We start from the raw sequence: 19,912 nt of genomic DNA, 5'->3' as shown, positions 1-19,912 counted from the left end.
TCTGCAATCGCAGGGCGTCCCCTCGTCCTGGCCGCCGCCCACTCCATCTGCGGACGAAAGCGGGCATGACACGCCGACGTGAGGAGCAAGAGGCTCAGATCGCGTGTCCGTGCACGCCGACTCGTTTGTTTGGGGCAGATGCACACGGGGGCGGAGATGAGGCCAAACTCAAACTCGACTCGTCAAACGGGACGTTCACACCCAAGAGAGCAACACCGCGTAAACGCAAACATCGGTAGTCCTGACGTAGTAGCGCTGGCGTAATTCCTGCGCACGAGTCGGGCCGCCTGACGGACGGACCGGCGTGGACGGTGTCGAGCGGCGTCTAACGGTCCACACACCTTCTGTAAGCCAGTGAGAAGATTACTAATGCGCCGTTAACATATCATGACAGTATTATTACAGCTTTCAAAGTCTCCAACTTCAAGTGGATACACACTTTTGTCTTTCCATCAGTGCAGCCACCGTGAGAAGATTTGGCCGTATCTGGAACTGGGACTGAATCAACACCAGGGACGCAGCACGTCTACCCCACAGCACCCAGTGGGTCTGAAGTGTTCCTGCCTCAGCTAAGCCCCGCCCTCGAGTGGACCACGCAGGGCAAGCCTGCGGGCGAATCCAACACCAAACCAGCACTACAGAAGCTCAACATGCACAACACTGTGTACTTTCACTGCACAAAACACGAGGCGCCTCCATTTCCGTCTAACGCAGGGTCAGCACCAGGCACCTGAGGTCCACCCGCTTTTACACTGATGCGAACGCCACGACACCAGCGTCTTCATGTAGAGAAACACACTCCAGTGTTGTGGTTGGGACGATTGTGTCTGGTGCAGGTCTTCCGCTCTCCACAGCTGGTCAGCGTGAATAATTCAGTGGTCTGCACCTCCCGACGTCTCTCCCATGTTGAGACCTGCCACTCAAACTCACCTTATCAGTTACAAGAGACCATAAACTACTGCAGGTGATGGAGGCCTCTGTTAGGGAATGGCTAGGCAGCTCGGACAAATACGTTTACCCTGCCGGCCCTCCACCTTTGGTAGCTGAAGCACCTGTCATGTGACTTTGTGTGGAGGTGGTGCTTTCTATCATAACACACCAGAAGAAGGCCTATGACTGAGGGCTAAATGAGGGCAGTTGCTATCAAATCCTTTGCTGTGGCCCACAGGGTGGAGACTGAGACTATAATTGAGGTCATGTGGTGACTAACGGCGGCTGGGTTGGGTTACAGTGGGCAGCTCTCCCTGCGGGCGGTTCTGGGCTGTGGAGAACTCTGGGTAATCAGACAGGCTGGACAGTTATCACTGTGTTCCAGCCTGGAAGCAAAGTGATTGGATCAGAGGCAGGAGGACAGAGGAAGACGCTCCATCCCTGGACGTGTCCTGTGCGTGTCCCCCGACAACACCACCCAATGGTGAAGGGCAGGCATGAAATCAGACCTTGACCCAGAGTCACGTCACCATCCACCTGAGAGACGGGAGCTTATCGTGCGTGCTATACGTGACATCACACACCACACATCGTCCTCAAACTAACTTCCCTCTTTGTTGTTCTAAAACAGGCCAAACCAAACAAACCAACTTCCTTGGTTATACTCTGAAAACCAGCTAACACCGGAGAGGGTGAGCAGAGCTTCTGACATGATGGGTGTGCAGAAAGCCAGTCAGCGCAGACAGGAGGTCGGTGAACAGCAGAATCCAAGCAACTCTGTCTGGTCACTTAGAATAACTGAATGATTTCATGGTTTCTCAGTTTTCAGATGGACACATTAAACATGTCGAAAGTGGAGCACCGGTGAGGGAAACCTACTGGGAGAGGCAAACGACTTCCCAGATTAGCTTAAATTGCCTCAATTAACAACCATGTCGTTTAGAAGCATCCCACTATCCACCACATCCAATTCCAGGCAGTCGGTACGGCTTAGCACACACCTCTGTACACACACCTCGGTACACACACACCTCGGTACACACACACCTCGGTACACACACACCTCGGTACACACACACCTCGGTACACACACACCTCGGTACACACACCTTGGTACACACACTCCCTGCCCCAGCTGGGTGTCCTCTCCCAACACCTCTCAAGGTGAACAGGAGGCAAAAAGCAGATCTGGGACGGACACCAAAGTTCTAAAGGTGAATCAGACGCTACCGTTACATAACCAGCATTTATTGTGTGTCTTCATCATGATCCATCATGAAACTACTGGTCCACCGAGCCTGCTGACACTCGCGGCCCGTCAGGACGTCCTCGTATGAGGACACACAGTCTAAGCAAGAGAGAAAAGTCAAACAGAAGTCAAAATAGGGAGTCAAATAGATGGACAGAACCGTAGCACACTGATCATGACTGCTTTGACGCTAAAAGACACCTCAAGCACAACATGAGTCAGCACTCAGAACTCACTCAGTACACTGATAAATGTCCTCAGCTACTCTGCCTGTCAGTTGACAAACCCACGAGCACAAAAAACAAATGGTTGTTTAGCATTTGAGGTCGTTTTGCAGCACCGCAGTGATGCTGTGTGCACCGGTTCTCACGGAGGCCTGGTCACACCGCAGCTCACGCAGCTCACGCAGCTCACGCACACTTCTGCTCCCGGCTGCAGCACACAGCGGAAGGGCGGTCCAATTAAGTGAGTGGGGCGAGCTGGGTGAACGGGCTTCGCTGAAGTGTGTCCCACTGTATCCCTTCCAGGACATTCCCATTAATTACTCCAGCACAACACACTGGAATGAAACCGTGTTTGTCGCTTTAAAAGGTCACAGTCACACACATGGGTGGATGGTTTCATTAATTTAATAAGATCTTGTTTCCCAGAGCTGCTGGGGCAGTGTGTGATCTGACACAGGACCCAGACTTGGTCCCGCTCATATAAAAAGCCTGTCGCGGGTTTACAGCTGAACACTGAACCTTTAGACACTCATTCAGAGTTTTCTTCATCCAGGAGTCGGATCATAAGGACAAACACAGGCGCCAAAAACCCTCCTTTAAAGTTTCAAACAGACTTTTAAACTCTGTGGTATTTAACTCTGTGGTACTTTGTGTCTACTACACAAGTAAGAGGCTACAAATTAGATTACGGTCCAAAGTAACGGGCATGTGCCACAGGGTGAAGAACGCTGGCTAATGGCCGCCACACACGCCCTGAGTGTCTGACAGAAGAGAGGACTGTGAAGGCATCAGGTAGTCGGTGGTCCCACTGAGTCTAGGGGTCTAGGGGTCTAGGGGTCTAGGGGGGTAGTGAGCTTCAGGCAGCCATCTTACCACTTCCTGTCTGGCTGTCTTCTCTCTCGCTCTCATAGCTCATATATGTATGAGAGCAAGAGAAAGGACAGCCAGAGAGAGAGAGAGAGAGAGAGAGAGAGAGAGAGAGAGAGAGAGAGAGAGAGAGAGAGAGAGAGAGAGGGAGGGAGAGAGAGAGAGAGAGAGAGAGAGAGAGTGGGAGAGAGAGAGAGAGAGAGAGAGAGAGATATTACACATATATAATCCACCTTTGCCCCCTTGCCTTCCACCCCAACACCCACACTGCCAGCCTGCTCCCATTTGATCCATGCCAATCTGGCATTGCCATGGCAACCAATGGAGTGAATAATGCAAGACTGTTTATGCAAACAGGAAAGCCCAGAGACCAGAGTGGACTGTGTGTTCGGGTCGGGCGATGTCTCCTTAATTGGCAGATGACGATGTTTACAGTGAAACATCGTGATGGATGACCAAATTTATTTTAAAGGGGCCTACTATATAAAAACAATGATTATAAAATAAAAGTAGTATAAAATAAGCTATATGCTATGGTGGGAAAATAACCATAGAAGGTTTCCGCTAATGGCAAAAATCGCACGAAAACATCTCTGCATATGCGCTAGCAGCACGCCCTCAGAAAGAGTGTTCAGCACCGCGGGTAGTGTGGTCACCCCAGCTTATTAAAGCCAGAGAAGGTCAACATGTTGGTTTCTTTGGCCAGAAACATTGACATGTAAACGTGTTGGAATAGGCTACACAATGTCGGCCCCCTTAACATTTTAAGTTATTACAGTTTAGCGTGTTTCGGGAAGTCATGCTGTCTGTTTGTTTGTTTTATATTTTTCTTGCTCTTATTATATTTTCATTCATTATTCTTTCCTTCGCTTGTTGTTCTGCTGTGATATCATAGTGAAATCCATGATGATTTATTTTAAAGCTTTTTCAAAAAAAAGGTAAATGCCACTTTTAATAAACGTGTTTACAAACACCTTCGTGGCAATTTTATTTTGTAGCCTTTGCACTGCTAAATTAACGCTTTCGCTGAAGTTGAACATCTTACTTTGGTTGACAATGAGCAAGTTTCCCGACGCACAACGAGCAGGATTATTCTATTAGCGTGAAATTAAATACAGACATGTAGACATGTAGAAAAAAAACGAGTTATATTCCTGATTTGATCATGTTCCGTACAATCCCTGCTAAAGTTTTAGGTGAAGGAGACCTAAAGAAGTTCAGTGCATGTTTGTGGAAAAACAAAAAAGTGGGCGTGGCATCACGATGGTTACCATCCATCGCTATGGTGGGTCATAAATGAAGTGGGTCACACAACCCTACTGTGTGTGTGTGTGTGTGTGCGTGTGTGTGTGCATGTGTATGTGTCTGTGTGTGTGCGTGCGTGTGTGTGCATGTGTATGTGAGCACGCATATCTGTGTTCGTGTGCATGTGTCTGCGTGTGTGTGTGTGTGCGCATGTGTATGTGAGCGCGCATATGTGTGTTCGTGTCCGCGTGTGTCTGTGTGTGTGTGTGTGCGTGTTTGTGAGTGTCCGTGTGTGTGTGTGCGTGTTTGTGAGTGTCCGTGTGTGTGTGTGTGTTTGTGAGTGTCCGTGTGTGTGTGTGCGTGTGTGTGTGTGTGTGTGCGTGTGTGTTTGTGAGTGTCCGTGTGTGTGTGTTTGTGAGTGTCCGTGTGTGTGTGTTTGTGAGTGTCCGTGTGTGTGTGTTTGTGAGTGTCCGTGTGTGTGTGTGTTTGTGAGTGTCCGTGTGTGTGTGTGTTTGTGAGTGTCCGTGTGTGTGTGTGTGTTTGTGAGTGTCCGTGTGTGTGTGTGTGTGTGTGTTTGTGAGTGTCCGTGTGTGTGTGTTTGTGAGTGTCCGTGTGTGTGTGTGTGTGTGTGTGTGTGTGTGTGTGTGTGTGTGTGTGTGTTTGTGAGTGTCCGTGTGTGTGTGTTTGTGAGTGTCCGTGTGTGTGTGTGTGTGTGTGTGTGTGTGTGTGTGTGTGTGTATGTGTGTATATGTGTGTGTATGTGTGTATATGTGTGTGTGTGTGTGTGTGTGTGTGTGTATGTGTGTATATGTGTGTGTATGTGTGTATATGTGTGTGTGTGTGTGTGTGTGTGTGTATGTGTGTATATGTGTGTGTATGTGTGTATATGTGTGTGTATGTGTGTATATGTGTGTGTGTGTGTGTGTGTGTGTGTGTATGTGTGTATATGTGTGTGTATGTGTGTATATGTGTGTGTGTGTGTGTGTGTGTGTGTGTATGTGTGTATATGTGTGTGTATGTGTGTATATGTGTGTGTATGTGTGTATATGTGTGTGTGTGTGTGTGTGTGTGTGTGTGTGTGTGTGTGTGTATGTGTGTATATGTGTGTGTGTGTGTGTGTGTGTGTGTGTATATGTGTGTGTATGTGTGTATATGTGTGTGTGTGTGTGTGTGTGTGTGTGTATATGTGTATATGTGTGTGTGTGTGTGTGTGTATGTGTGTATATGTGTGTGTGTGTGTGTGTGTGTGTGTGTGTGTGTGTGTGTGTGTGTGTGTGTGTGTGTATGTGTGTATATGTGTGTGTATGTGTGTATATGTGTGTGTGTGTGTGTGTGTGTGTGTGTATGTGTGTATATGTGTGTGTATGTGTGTATATGTGTGTGTATGTGTGTATATGTGTGTGTGTGTGTGTGTGTGTGTGTGTGTGTGTGTGTGTGTATGTGTGTATATGTGTGTGTGTGTGTGTGTGTGTGTGTGTATATGTGTGTGTATGTGTGTATATGTGTGTGTGTGTGTGTGTGTGTGTGTGTATATGTGTATATGTGTGTGTGTGTGTGTGTGTGTGTGTGTGTGTGTGTGTGTGTGTGTGTGTGTGTGTGTGTGTGTGTGTGTGTGTGTGTGTGTGTGTGTGTGTGTGTGTGTGTGTGTGTGTGTGTGTGTGTGTGTGTAAGGTAAATGATAACTCTTACTCTGCCAGCTCCTCCAAGCTTCTGTAGACGTCATCTTCATTGAGTGCAGTGTCCTCTGATGGGAAGGGCCTGGACACAGAGAGAGAGGGAGAACATTACACACACACACACACACACACACACACACACACACACACACACACACACACAAGGCCAGCACATCCATCAGTCACCGTGCCAACCTCACTCAATCCCATCCATAATTCAGCAGGTAGCGTTATTTATGAACCCCACCTCCTTCATGATTGACACCTGCAACAATGAGCCAGATGTTTCAAAGGCATTTATCTGATTCTCAATAACATTCCACACGCGTGATGGAAAGACTGAATGACACGACCTCGTCCACAGACGCCTGGAGACCCGCGGGCCTGCGGCGTCTTACCGAGAGCACGGGTCACCAGTACTGTTCTCCACAAGGCCCTCCCGTGCAGCAGATAACACCGGAGCTCACAAACACTCGTGCGTCTACAGGAATGCCGCAAATCGATGCAGTGGAGGTGTGTTTGGCTACAGGCCCCCGCCCCTCCTGAGGGCCCGCCAGGTCCCGGTCCCGCAGTGCGAGACCAAGCATGCTCCCGGGGCTTTGAACCGAAGGGCTGGAGATGGAAGATGTGCTCATGTCACTTCAGTGTGTGCAGCATCGGAGTGTATGTAATGCACTGTAGGGGAGGGGAGCACAAGTAGTGTGTGTGTGTGTGTGTGTGTGTGTGTGTGTGTGTGTGTGTGTGTGTGTGTGTGTGTGTGTGTGTGTGTGTGTGTGTGTTTCCGACCTGCCACTCTTCAACCATTTCTTTCCAGAAGACTAAGCCTTGTGTGCGTCTTCTGTGGGGGTGGAGTCTCAGAGAGGAGAGAAGAGACACCCACATCCTAACACACCATCAGTCCAGAGAGAAGAGACCTCTCCATCCATCCTAACACAACCATCAGTCCAGAGAGGAGAGAAGAGACCCATCCATCCATCCTAACACACCATCAGTCCAGAGAGGAGAGGAGAGACCCATCCATCCATCCTAACACACCATCAGTCCAGAGAGGAGAGGAGAGACCCATCCATCCATCCTAACACACCATCAGTCCAGAGAGGAGAGGAGAGACCCATCCATCCATCCTAACACACCATCAGTCCAGAGAGGAGAGACCTCTCCATCCATCCTAACACACCATCAGTCCAGAGAGAAGAGACCTCTCCATCCATCCTAACACACTATCAGTCCAGAGAGAAGAGACCTCTCCATCCATCCTAACACACTATCAGTCCAGAGAGAAGAGACCTCTCCATCCATCCTAACACACTATCAGTCCAGAGAGAAGAGACCTCTCCATCCATCCTAACACACTATCAGTCCAGAGAGAAGAGACCTCTCCATCCATCCTAACACACTATCAGTCCAGAGAGAAGAGACCTCTCCATCCATCCTAACACACTATCAGTCCAGAGAGAAGAGACCTCTCCATCCATCCTAACACACCATCAGTCCAGAGAGAAGAGACCTCTCCATCCATCCTAACACACCATCAGTCCAGAGAGGAGAGGAGAGACCCATCCATCCATCCTAACACACCATCAGTCCAGAGAGGAGAGACCTCTCCATCCATCCTAACACACCATCAGTCCAGAGAGGAGAGAAGAGACCTCTCCATCCATCCTAACACACCATCAGTCCAGAGAGGAGAGACCTCTCCATCCATCCTAACACACCATCAGTCCAGAGAGAAGAGACCTCTCCATCCATCCTAACACACCATCAGTCCAGAGAGGAGAGACCTCTCCATCCATCCTAACACACCATCAGTCCAGAGAGAAGAGACCCATCCATCCATCCTAACACACCATCAGTCCAGAGAGGAGAGGAGAGACCTCTCCATCCATCCTAACACACCATCAGTCCAGAGTGCCATCCGACTGCTGACCTACGCATGTACATGTGTCAGACATGCGTGTAAATGTGCTAGCATGCAACGTAACGCCCCGCGCACACGGACACACGCCGACCCTCCATCTCACACACGCTTCCCTTCAGCCACAGACCCGTGGGGAAGGAGTGCACCGAGAGAAGAGCCATTTCAGCTCCGCTCACAGCGCACACACACGGGCAGGAAGCCAGAAAATTAGACGCTGATGAAGGAGCTCCGGTGTGTGTACGTGCATGCATGTGTGTGTGCACCCCTGAGTACATTTGTGACGCACGCACGCACGCACGCACACACACACACGCACACACACACACACACACACACACACACACACACACACACACACACACACACACACACACACTAAACTGTTGCACTTCTGCATTCAATTATGACTAGAGGCCTCGTTTTCTAATCAAAGACTACACTACTTTGTTTTATACAACAACCTCCAAATGGGATTATAATTACTGCTGCAGTGCATGAATAAATAATTACCCTGTTGTTGTCACTCAAATTCAAATCATCTTCATATCCCAGTGCACAAAAATGGACTTTGTTGTCTTGGTCAAACATGGCAGCCACGTCCTGCCACACGAGGGCTGCAGGGCTCCCAGGTGCGGAGACTGCGTGGTGGTGTTCACCTCCACCCGATAATGATGTTTATTCAATAAGTGGGCAAACGTGGTGGCAGATGTAGGCCGTATGCTGCACTGCAGGCCCGGTCCGGACACCTCTCCGCCCTGCTGCGGTAATTACGGAGCAGCTCTGCTGAACTCATCCATATTTAATTCAATCTGAAACAAGCGTAAACACGGCAGGCCAAACGTTCCCGGCGCTGCAGGCCCGAGGCCAGTCGGGTCCCTCCGGGCCCGATACAGGGTCGCCGGGTCACAGGAGGGACGGATTTCAGACGCATTTGTCGTCGAGTCCGTAATTAAACGACTGAGCCCTCGCAGGATCGGATCCGATCACCTTCGGTTCTACAGCGGAAATAAGCGCGGTGGAATGCGATTGGTTCTGAGCGAGACGGCTGTGAAGGGAGCGGAATTATCATCCCAAGTGCTCGACGGGGCCTCCGTAACTTCCTGCCCGCTAATTCCACGAGGCGCCCTCCCGAGACGGAAGGGGCTCGTCCCTCACAAACTCCGCGCCTAATGAGCGAAGCTGTGAGCGGTGAGGCTCGCACCGGAGACACTTACGCACTGCCAGGACGTGTTTATTCATTTCAGGGAGCGCGGCACGCATCTGGGGCAGTCTCCATCAGTCAGTGTCATCTTCCGCAGCGATCCATCGCCCTACCCGAAACAGCCAGCCACCATCTGCTCACACACACCTGGGCCTGCTGTCATCACAGCTATGCCCACAGATACATACGCTCACACAGGCAACAGCGCTCAAGTACAACACACACAAGCACGCACACCCACAGCGCTGTCTCCTGAGCTTAAGATTGCTTACACTGACGATCTTGATACCGCCGGAAATCAGCAAGACAGCTCGAAATGCATCAAACCCGTGGAAGATATGATTAGATTTGGCAGGCACATCAGTCTCTATCCAATTCCATTCACGTCCAACCTAAAACTATCCGTGTTTTATCTTCCAGAAACAGATATTTGCTGTTTTCAGAACGTAGTGCTCCAAATAATCGGAAGACTTTGACAATCGACTTCACAACTGCACACTGGAATGCATATGAGAAAAAAAAAGCTCACTCACACGAGGAAAGAGATTCAGTTCAGGAAGATTAAAACCGCATCTACTGATCAACCCCATGGGTCACGAAGAGTTCTCCATCCAAACTGAAGCATTAAGAGACTCATGCACTATGAGCATATCTGATTCATTTCTGATGTGGTCTTTTTGACTTGTTTGCGGTGCACAATATGTGCAATTAGCAATTAGCATGAGTGAAATGAAGGTGCTGGAGGGGTCAGGGGTCAAGGTGCAAGTAATGTGTCTGTATAATAAGCAGGCAGCTACACCAAAGGTCACCTCCACACCCAGAGGTACTGCTCTAGCTTTAATATCCCTCGATGCTCCTCTCTTCTCTCTCTCTCTCTGTCTGTCTCTTCTCACAGTCCAACACTCGTGCTTTCCACACACTTCTTCCTGAGACCCCTCCATCACATTCTCAGCAAAAGGTGGGAAAATATTGACTTGCTTAAAAAGCTGTCAGACAGCAATCTGCAGAAACGCAGGAGCCCCTCGCGGGGAGAGCCTGGATGAGGAGCCCGACTCCAGGAGGAGAGGAGGCGCCGCACGCCTGCGCCCTCCGTTAACGAGCAGCGCACACGGCAGCCGCGGACGGGAGGCGAGCTGGAGTCGACACGTCGTACTGGTCCCATTAAGGAGCAGCTTCACTACTTGTTGACAGCTGGATCGAGGCTCCAGAAATAGCCTCGCAACGTAATTTCTTCAACGGGGCCTCAAATCAGGAAGATGTCGGAAATAGCCTTGTACAGTAATGATTTTTTTTTAAGGGAGCTCTAATAAGCAAGATGTTTTCACAAGAAAAAGTTAATGTTTAAGAAATAATGCGTGAGGGATGCTAATTCACCTGTAAACGAGGCACACAAATATCACTTGAGATCTCATTAGAGGGTAAAACCCAGAGCCAGGCTGGATAAAAGACGCGGACGTCTGGGGTTCCTGCCTCGGGCTCCGCAGCTCAGACCCCCCCATCCTCCACCAGCTCTCACAGATAACAGCACCTTTACACTGCCACGCCCATCACAGGCCAAATTTATAGCGCTCGGACAGCAGTGTGAACCACCATCAGATATCTTCGGGGGGGAGGAGGGGGGTGGAGCTGTTGTAAAGGCCGTGTGCCACCAGTGAAGGCTGTCTGACCCCCCCAGGGCCTGAACAGAGTCCTGCCAAGATCACCGACCTCGTTGGCCATGGAGATCACTGTGCACTAATTTCCTCAGTCCATCACGCGTTCTGTCTGATCTGTGCTCACGTTGTGGGATATATACGACACCCACATTTATCAGCCCCCCCAATGCTGGTCCTTCATCTCCCAGTTTAACCCAGTTATAGGGCCACTGGGAGCTCATTCCAGCACTGATGTCGCACTTTGTATTTTTAAAAAATAAAAATGGATGAAATGTCATAAACATATGCAGGCACGCGTGTGTTTGTGTGTGAGCATGAATAACATATAAGTGACGTGAAGGGAAAGTGTGTGTGTGTGTGTGTGTGCGGGCATGGTATGCAAATGCAGTGAATGCAATATGCAGATGGCACGAGTGCATGAGTGTGAGGATGAGGATGGTGCTGGTGTGTAATGTCTGAGCGTGGTGAGACAGGCTGGGAGAGACGAAGCACAGCGGCAGATTCACTTTTGGGTTTGGAGGGGGGGGGGGGGGGTCTCTCCTCAGACCTCAGACTGGAAGAGCTAAATACTGCTTCACCAGATGTTTAAAAGACTAATATAATTTTTAAGAATTTTAACATGTTAAAAAACTAAAGATTCTAAAAGAAACTGTAATACGTGCTTGTTACATGAAACAGTCATTAGCATCATTAGCATATCTGATGCCCCCCCACCCACCAAAAGAGCAGGATTCTCTGCAGTGGGTGTGCCCTCAAACAACTGACACAGTTTTTATATAAAACAATAAAAAACCCATTGTGGTGTGCCTCAAAGCAACCTAGTTTAATCGAGTAAGCTATTTTTGTGAGTGATGTGAGCTCCGTGAACAGGAAACCCCAGAGGAAGAGGCTTTTTAGGGCTGAACAGATGCACACCACACAGGCAAAGCAACCACTGCAAAATGTTGTAGTGAGCCCTCATCAAAGGCCCAATCAATAGACTTCAGCCGTTAAACAATTAACGCGCCTGCTAACTAATGATGCGGCAGCTCTAACTTAATGATTACAGGCTATTGACACAAGTCTATTTAAGGGTCATTGGGGTGAGGTCTTTATAATCTATTGCATCTGATCTATTAAGTGCGCATGGCAGGATGATTATGCTTTTGTGATTGCTAAAAGTTCAAACTCATTGAATCAGCTTGGATCACCGCACTGCTCAGCTCTGCTCGTCCGAGAAGACTGTGTACAGCTCACGTACGTCTCTGAATGGAGTTGTGTCCCTGGAGTGACTGAAGACTCCTTCACCTAACGTACCCCCCCCCCCCCCTCTCAAAAAAATTTATAAGACTCATCTTACTTCTGCAAAAGGCTGCAGACTGGAGAACGAGTTGTTCAGGGAAACCTCAGAACACAAGATCATTCAGTGGCCCAAATAAAGGCGGAGGGTCAGGCCGGGCTGCAGGCTCCATCCGAGTGGCAGGCCGGCCTGCGAGAGCACGGGCCTCCCCCTGCTGGCCCCCGCGGGCCCCCCCGGGACACGCCCTGCTGGTGGAGCACACAAAGCCGCCTTTCTACAGCCTCTGGGGGTTGAGCAGGAAATGACGAGGGTTCCCCGAATCACGGAGCGTGCTCGGAGCCTTCAGGAGGAACACACTGGAGGAAGACTGGACATGCAGGTGTGACCTTCAGGAGGAACACACTGGAGGAGGACTGGACATGCAGGTGTGACCTTCAGGAGGAACACACTGGAGGAGGACTGGACATGCAGGTGTGACCTTCAGGAGGAACACACTGGAGGAAGACTGGACATGCAGGTGTGACCTTCAGGAGGAACACACTGGAGGAAGACTGGACGTGCAGGTGTGACCTGCATTAGTAACACAGCCAGCATTCCCGAGAAGGCTCCCGTCTTTCCCGGTATAACACCAGGACGATGTTTACAGGCTGCATGGTTCAGCTGAGACCTAAAGTCGTGTGTACCTCAGACACAGGCACGCAGATGGGGTCCTGACTGCTCATAAATAAACAGGCAGTGTTTTGGCCGCCCCTCTGCTGCTCTGGTTCTGCTGGGAATGGACAGTGACTCAGGCACCTCCCTCTGTGTTTTGCACCCCCCCCGACTACAGTCTGAATGGACTGTTCCATCAGCTCGTTACCCTGCGGGAGGAAAGTTTATGTACGGAGCAGAGGGGGGGGGGTGCATCCGGCGTGGAGCGAGCCCAGCCTGGGCACGCAAAGAGCCACGAAGAGAGTCCCCAGGCGCTCGTAAAGAGGGAGGTGCCCACAAGGGGACGGGAGCCTCGCTGCCCAACCAGACCCAGCGCACAGCTTGGGCCCATATGCTCCTTCCGGAGAGACGATTTCTGAGAAGGGTTCTGCAGGGGGGCCCATGTAAGGGGCAGCAGAGTTCGTAGCTGGGTTAGCAGAGCCCAGCGGTGTGCGAGGCCACGCCCTAGTGCTGTGGGAGGCGGAGTTACCTGATGCCTTTGATCTGGGCGATGCTGTGATGGGAGATTCTGGACAGGGCGGAGATCACCTGAGAAAACAGAGAAGACGTGGGTTAGTTGTATTGACAGAGTATACAGTGACCGTCGGGGTGGGGCTCAACTTTGAGAAATACACTGTAATGTTCACAATCACAGTTAAGGATATGCGTTTTTTGACCCCCCCATTAATTTTTTTCATGCCTCTTTAGGTGGAGTCAGAGTCTTAATTAGTGGAGTCAGCTCCCCCCCCCATCCTCCCCATAATTGGAGCCATGTGGTCCCAAGGTGAGCGGGGCGGAGTTCTGGCTCATCTCGGCACCCGGCTCGGCCAGCACCGCGGAGGACAGCACGGTGGCCAGGACCCCGGGGGCCCCCCCCGCGCTCTAAACGCCCCAGCACAGACTGTGAAGTGGGCGGATGCTGGCCAGGTGGGTCCCTGCCCCCCTGATTTGGCGACGGTTCCCTCCACGTTCCTCCCTCTCCATCTACACCCAGCTGGCACGTCAGGATGAGACGGGGAAACTCTCGGTATTTAAACTCATTTAATGTCAGTGAGTCACGTGCGAGCCGGCTTACTGGTGGCCATAGAGGGGCCTTCCAGATGGTGTACTAGAGGGTCCTGGGAGTGTAGTGTACGACCGCACGCACGCGCACACACACACACACACACACACACACACACACACACACACAAATTACAAACATGAAACACTGGAGATACGTTTGTCTTGCCTCATTACATATAGGTATTTTATTTTTATAGATACACCAGCTGTCCATCAGCCAGAGCAAAGCCTGTGTGTGTGTGTGTGTGTGTGTGTGTGTGTGTGTGTGTATGTGTTTAGAGACTGGAGCTCCATGGAGCTCTAAACAGGTGAGTGCTACACACGGTTACACACATGCTCCATGATCCTGCTGCCATGAAGGTCACTCCACCAATGAAGAGTGAGAGGGTTTATCTGGAGTGTCTCCGAGAGCAGACACCAACAGGAACTCACCCAGCCTAAAGTCATACACCTTCTTCAGTACGTTTACAGTCGAGCTGGATATAAAGATATGCACTTCACACCTGGACCCGAGTCCTCTGTAAAGTTCAGTGTGGTCAGCCAAAATGGAAAACGTAAAAATAAAGAAAGAAAAAAAAAATCCCAAACCGATGGACTCAACTATGCACTGTATCTGAGCTCGTGCCATGACCCATGTACGGAGCGTTAAGGCCCCACCCCCTGTCCCCGCCCCCTCAGCAGCAGCCCCGCCCCCTCAGCAGTGCAGCACAGGAGGGGAGGAGCCTGTTACTGTGCTCTCCTCTGCCCCACTGGTGTTTGTCAGCCTGCTGTCTCTCCTTCCTGTGTGTCACCAGCTAATGGCGATAAATATTAATGAAGCGTCATGCGGTGACACGGCGCGCGCCCGTCTGAGTAATAACCCAGAGTCACGCCGCGACGCCTCCCTCTCCGTCTCCGCCGCACCCCTCTGTTTGTGACGGGGCTCGGTCTGCTCATCCCTCTTTCCACAGCTCCATCACTCGCTCCTGCTCCATGGTTCAGTCATCCCTCAGGTCAGGACCCCCCCTCCCTCCCTCTCTCCCTCCCTCCCTCCCTCCCTCCCCATCCCTCACTATTGATTTGATGCTCATCTCCGTGCCACCTCCCCGAGCAGCTAGTCACAGCCGGGGGGGGGGCACATGCCCTCCGGCCCCTTGCGCAAACGCACCGATCAAACTCGATGAAAGTGTCGGAGGAAAGGAGGAGGGGAGGAGGAGAGAAACGTCCAGAGGAGAAGCGTGAAGGCGCGGACCTCAACCTCACGGGCTACGTGCGTGTGTGTGTGTGTGTCCACGACACAGACGAAGAGGGTATTAAAGAAGAGACGGGGCACACGTACGTGTGTAGAACACTCATCACTGCACCACTGTGACTGCAGGCAACACGGGCACCATGCCAGGCATTCGTTACGACACCTTAATTACCCAGATATACAGCAGGCAATAACTCATCATATGATAAAACCATACGACGCTTCACTAAGCCAGCCACCGCGGTCTGTACAATACCGTTCATGCTACAACATTTAATTATGTACCATGACGCCGGCAAATTAAACTGATGCAGAATGTCAAGGAGTCACGCGTGGCGTTCACGCATTTGAAACGTGTGAGCTAGAAAGGACGAGAGCGTCTGGGAGACGCTGGACAGATCTGAACAGATGGCTGCGTGAAGTGTGAAGATCCTACGTGCTACCTACAAGAACTAAATATAACGGAAATTGATGAAGATAATGTAACATCTTGCAGGGACACAGCAGGCAAACGCCGTGCCAGTCTGTGGAGCAGATGACTGGAGACGCTTCGAGTTGTTCTTCATTACAGGCAGTTTTTTAGTTATGTTGGCATGACTGGCACACTGTGTGGACAGCGTGGACACACCCTGGAGACAGCGTGGACACACCCCAGAGAGTACAGCAGAGACGGTGATGGAGCGGAGCTAGCAGAGACAACACAGCATGTCCACAGGTGTCTCTTCTCTCCCTTTGCCCAACGCTCAGTTCAGTCCCTCGTCACACGAGAACACAGGATATGTTTTTGCATGAGAGAGCAGGTGGTAAAAGCGGAACTACTGTCCTGAGCGACTGCACCATAACCACCACTCAGAAATGATATTTCACAGCCTTCACAGTGATCAGAGGGAGAGAGTGATCTTCCCCGGAGTCTCTCTGCTAGCCTGCCAGAGAAATGATGAGACCTACACTGTTAGACTCTCCAACGCTGTCAACCATGTTTAAGGAAGAAAACATTTAAAGAAATTAGACCCAAACCTGAATTAAGAAGACATTCATGTCACTCTCTCTGAATGTACCGTAAGACTTTATACAAACAGCCCCAAACACAAAAGCAACTTAGTAATTAACCATAGACGTGGATAATGATTGTTAATAATTACACAACTGTCCAATAGGATTAATAAATGCTACTATAATTATGAAATGTTCAATAATGCACATCTCAATAGCGTTCACCCAGAATGCTCAGGAAGCCTGTTGTCAGTTTGAGCTCCTGTAAACCTCCAGAGCTGTAGGTGGCGCTGTGAACACACCATGCATGGCGTGCTCCTCCGAACTACATGTCATTAACATGGAAGAACGCAAGACACCAAACTGCACTGACAACTCTACATTTGCCAGAAGCTCCACCCTGTTGTCATCTATTTACAAAGTGAACATTTTTATAATGAATTTAATCAAGCACATAAAGAACAGCTACACGAACACGTGATACACGATAAGGAGTAAGTAGCTCTTTTCTCAGGGCCTGGTCTGCTGTGGCGAATGCCAGCGTGACGTCTTGGCACGGGCCGGCGTCCCCGTGCCGCACCGCTGTACCGCACCAGAGGGATGGAGCTGCCTCTCCACCCGTCTCTCCGTCGGGCGCCTGCACAGAACAACACTCGCTAAAGGGTGAACAGGCCCGGGGGTCCTGCGGTAATTGGCCAATGAGATTCAGAGGTGCTAGCAGGGGGTTGGAGGCACACGCCCTCCTGGCTAAGAGGATCATGCCTGGAGAGATGGTGGTGGAGGGTGGAGGCACTTGCGCTCGAAATGTCTGCAGCTTACACACGCAAGGATCAAAAGGTGGTGGCGTTGAACGGGACTGGATGCAGCAACGTGCTTAAGGGAGTCCCGCCGGAATGTCTCCCTCTGCTTGCCGTACATTGAAGCTAAGCTACAGGGTTTCGTAACCCGAGAGACAGAGTGAAAAGTGAAAGAGAAAGAAAGAAAAAAGAAGAAAGAATGAAATATAGAGACAGGATCCTGACAGCTGTGTACGTGACACGCGGCTTAGACCTCCACAGAGGAATATTACACCACTGTACTTACACAGAGAGCAACAGGAAGTACACACCAGAGGGAGTAGGGGCTTACAAAGGTTATTCTTCTCTCTCTCTCTCTCCCCATCTGTCTTTCTCTCCCCGAATGTCTCTCTCTCTCACGCTCTTTCCGTCTGTCTGTCTCTCTCTCTCTCTCTCTTTCTCTCTTCCTTTAGTTTAATTCACTTAGAAATGCTGCTATTGTTTCCTCCGTCCCTCTGGACGTAATGGACTCAGTGTCTCAGGGTGAGAGTTCAGTCAGAGGTCAACAACAAGATTGCATAATGCCATTTTCTGAGAAGGATAAAAGCAAGGCAAGCGGAAGACAAAGCCCCTCTCAACCCCCCCCCCCCCCCCCCACCCCCCCAGCCTCTCCCAGCGTCGCCCCCCCCCAACCCCCCCCCCCCCCCCCCCCTCCCGCTCCGGCCCGGAGGGCAGACAAAGACGGAGGCCAGCAGATGACTTCCTTTTGACAAATAGCCACTCAAACACCCACCAACCAAGGGCCACGGCTAGACCAGACGGGTACCACATCACGTGACGTAGGCAGGGTGTGTGTGTGTGTGTGTGTGTGTGTGTGTGTGTGTGTGTGTGACAGACACACAGCTATACTGCATAATCCAGATGTGTTAGTACTGAACACTAATACACATCAACACGACTCAGATGCAGAATTATACAAGCACACAAACGAAGGGAGAAAACCAGCTGGATAAATAAACCCGGTGCGTGTGGCATTGAAAAGTGCACACCCAGTCAAACGAGCCTGCTCCAACCAGCGCAAAGTGCACACTGGAAAGTCATTAGAGCGCCCTGCATCACACGAAAGCCTTCTATGGTCTGCTCAAGAACAATACGGACACCAGAGGAAATGGGTATTTGTGTAGGCCACCGGCCACTCCGAAGAGGGTTTGCTTGTTTTCCACCTGAACTGGCCGGCACGGAGAAGCTCTGCTGATGTTACCGTTAGACACCGGTGCACACGCCTCCCTCTAAGCTGCAATATTGTGCAATGAAATGTTTTACACGCCTATTATGGGCTCCGTCTGTAACAGGGATAGGGCGAGACTCACGCCACGGCGCTTCTGGGAGGGAACTACAAACAGCCCTTTCCAGACAGTAACGCGTTTCGGTGCAAGTGAAAGCCGGGGACGGATCAATGCTGGCCGCTTTTAAATGCCATGCTGCACGAGTTTTATTTCAGCTGGTTTGGTAAGAGATCCTTCCACCAGCGGGGGGGGGGGGGGGGGGGGGGGGGGGGGGGTTTACAGGGACCTGGCGCCCACAACAGCACATGTAGGCAGGCCCAGTGTTAGGAGAACCCAGCCAATACAGTGTCGATGGAGCAGCTCTGAGCCTTCTGGCTTCTCTGTAGCCAGGATTAGTGCTGGAACCTAGTAGTAGTACCGTCGTACTGTAGTACCGTATTACCGTAGTACTGCAGGTTTTAAGCTATTTCTTGTTGGTGGAAGTCAACTTTAATTTTCAGATGCTGCTTCCAAAGGTAGGCTTTTCTGAGATGGACACATCTGAGATGGGGGCAGTCATGGCCTGGTGGTTAGGGAACTGGTATTGTGACCGGAGGGTCGTGGGTTCGATTCCCAGACCTGAGGCCATGACTGAGGTGCCCTTGAGCAAGGCACCTAACCCCAACTGCTCCCCGGGCGCCGGGCCAGGGGTGCCCACCACTCTGGGCACGTGTGATCCACAGCCCCCTAGTAATCACTAGTGTGTGTGTGTGTGTGTGTGTGTGTGTGTGTCCTAACTGCACAGATGGGTAAAAAGTGGAGGACAAATTTCGATTGCGGTGAAAAATCACAATTGACAAAATACGGAACATTTACACATTTACAAATGGGAAACTAATGGATTTGTCCTCACTGACACTTTTTTGAATGACCCAGTCCTGTACTTGTAATGACCCAGTCCTGTACTTGTAATGACCCAGTCCTGTACTGGTAATTGACCCAGGCCTGTATTTGTAATGACCCAGGCCTGTACTTGTAATGACCCAGGCCTGTACTGGTAATGACCCAGGCCTGTACTTGTAATGACCCAGGCCTGTACTTGTAATGACCCAGGCCTGTACTGGTAATGTACCAGTCCTGTATTGGTAATGAACCAGTCCTGTACTGTACGCGTACCCGTCTCTCAAGAGAACTGGGCATCATAAAAAAGTGTCATTCAATTGGAGTCTAGCAAGGTGCCTGGCTTGTTGGTCCAATGGTGGAAATGAGAGGAACACTTGGGCCACTCCTACTGCCCCAGTGCACCCTGGGAGCTGCGGACTCAACAGGATCAGCCATGTGTCTCTGTTTACGGAGCTGCTTCTTATTGGATGGAGCACTGCTGGGTGCGTAAAACCATTCCTTCATGGGGACGGGCCGCAGAGGCAGAAGGCAGGTGCAAAAAAGCACAAGTGAGATAAACAGAGAGCTTCCATCCAAGCAGGCTGGGATTAGCGCCACGCAGGCTGGGATTAGCGCCACACAGCGATGGGGCCAGACAGCGAGATGGCCAGCAACATAGCCCAAGCATTTGGTGCGTGGCTGTATGTGTGTGTCAGAGACGTTTGGCGAGGCGCTAGGGTCAACAGACAGGTGCAGGGCAGAGGGA

The 19,912-nt window shown here is 50.8% G+C and overlaps 1 protein-coding gene across 1 annotated transcript in view; it reads right to left on the bottom strand.

Moving 5' to 3' along the window:
• The window catches only part of LOC143501263 (guanine nucleotide exchange factor VAV2-like), a 53,308-nt gene extending 33,637 nt beyond the window's left edge, over window positions 1-19,671 (bottom strand). The window contains exons 1-5 of the mRNA XM_076994882.1: window positions 19,570-19,671; window positions 16,708-16,860; window positions 15,725-15,859; window positions 13,425-13,483; window positions 6,205-6,273 (exon numbers count right to left, since the gene is read on the bottom strand). Coding sequence (XP_076850997.1) covers window positions 6,205-6,273; window positions 13,425-13,483; window positions 15,725-15,859; window positions 16,708-16,860; window positions 19,570-19,671 — 518 coding nt within the window. The remainder of the gene's footprint in view (window positions 1-6,204; window positions 6,274-13,424; window positions 13,484-15,724; window positions 15,860-16,707; window positions 16,861-19,569) is intronic.
• Between the last annotated feature and the right edge of the window lie 241 nt (window positions 19,672-19,912).

Source organism: Brachyhypopomus gauderio, unplaced genomic scaffold (genome assembly GCF_052324685.1).
Source record: "Brachyhypopomus gauderio isolate BG-103 unplaced genomic scaffold, BGAUD_0.2 sc167, whole genome shotgun sequence".
Classification (NCBI taxonomy): Eukaryota; Metazoa; Chordata; class Actinopteri; order Gymnotiformes; family Hypopomidae; genus Brachyhypopomus; species Brachyhypopomus gauderio.
This window is presented reverse-complemented; position numbering and strand designations above follow the sequence as displayed.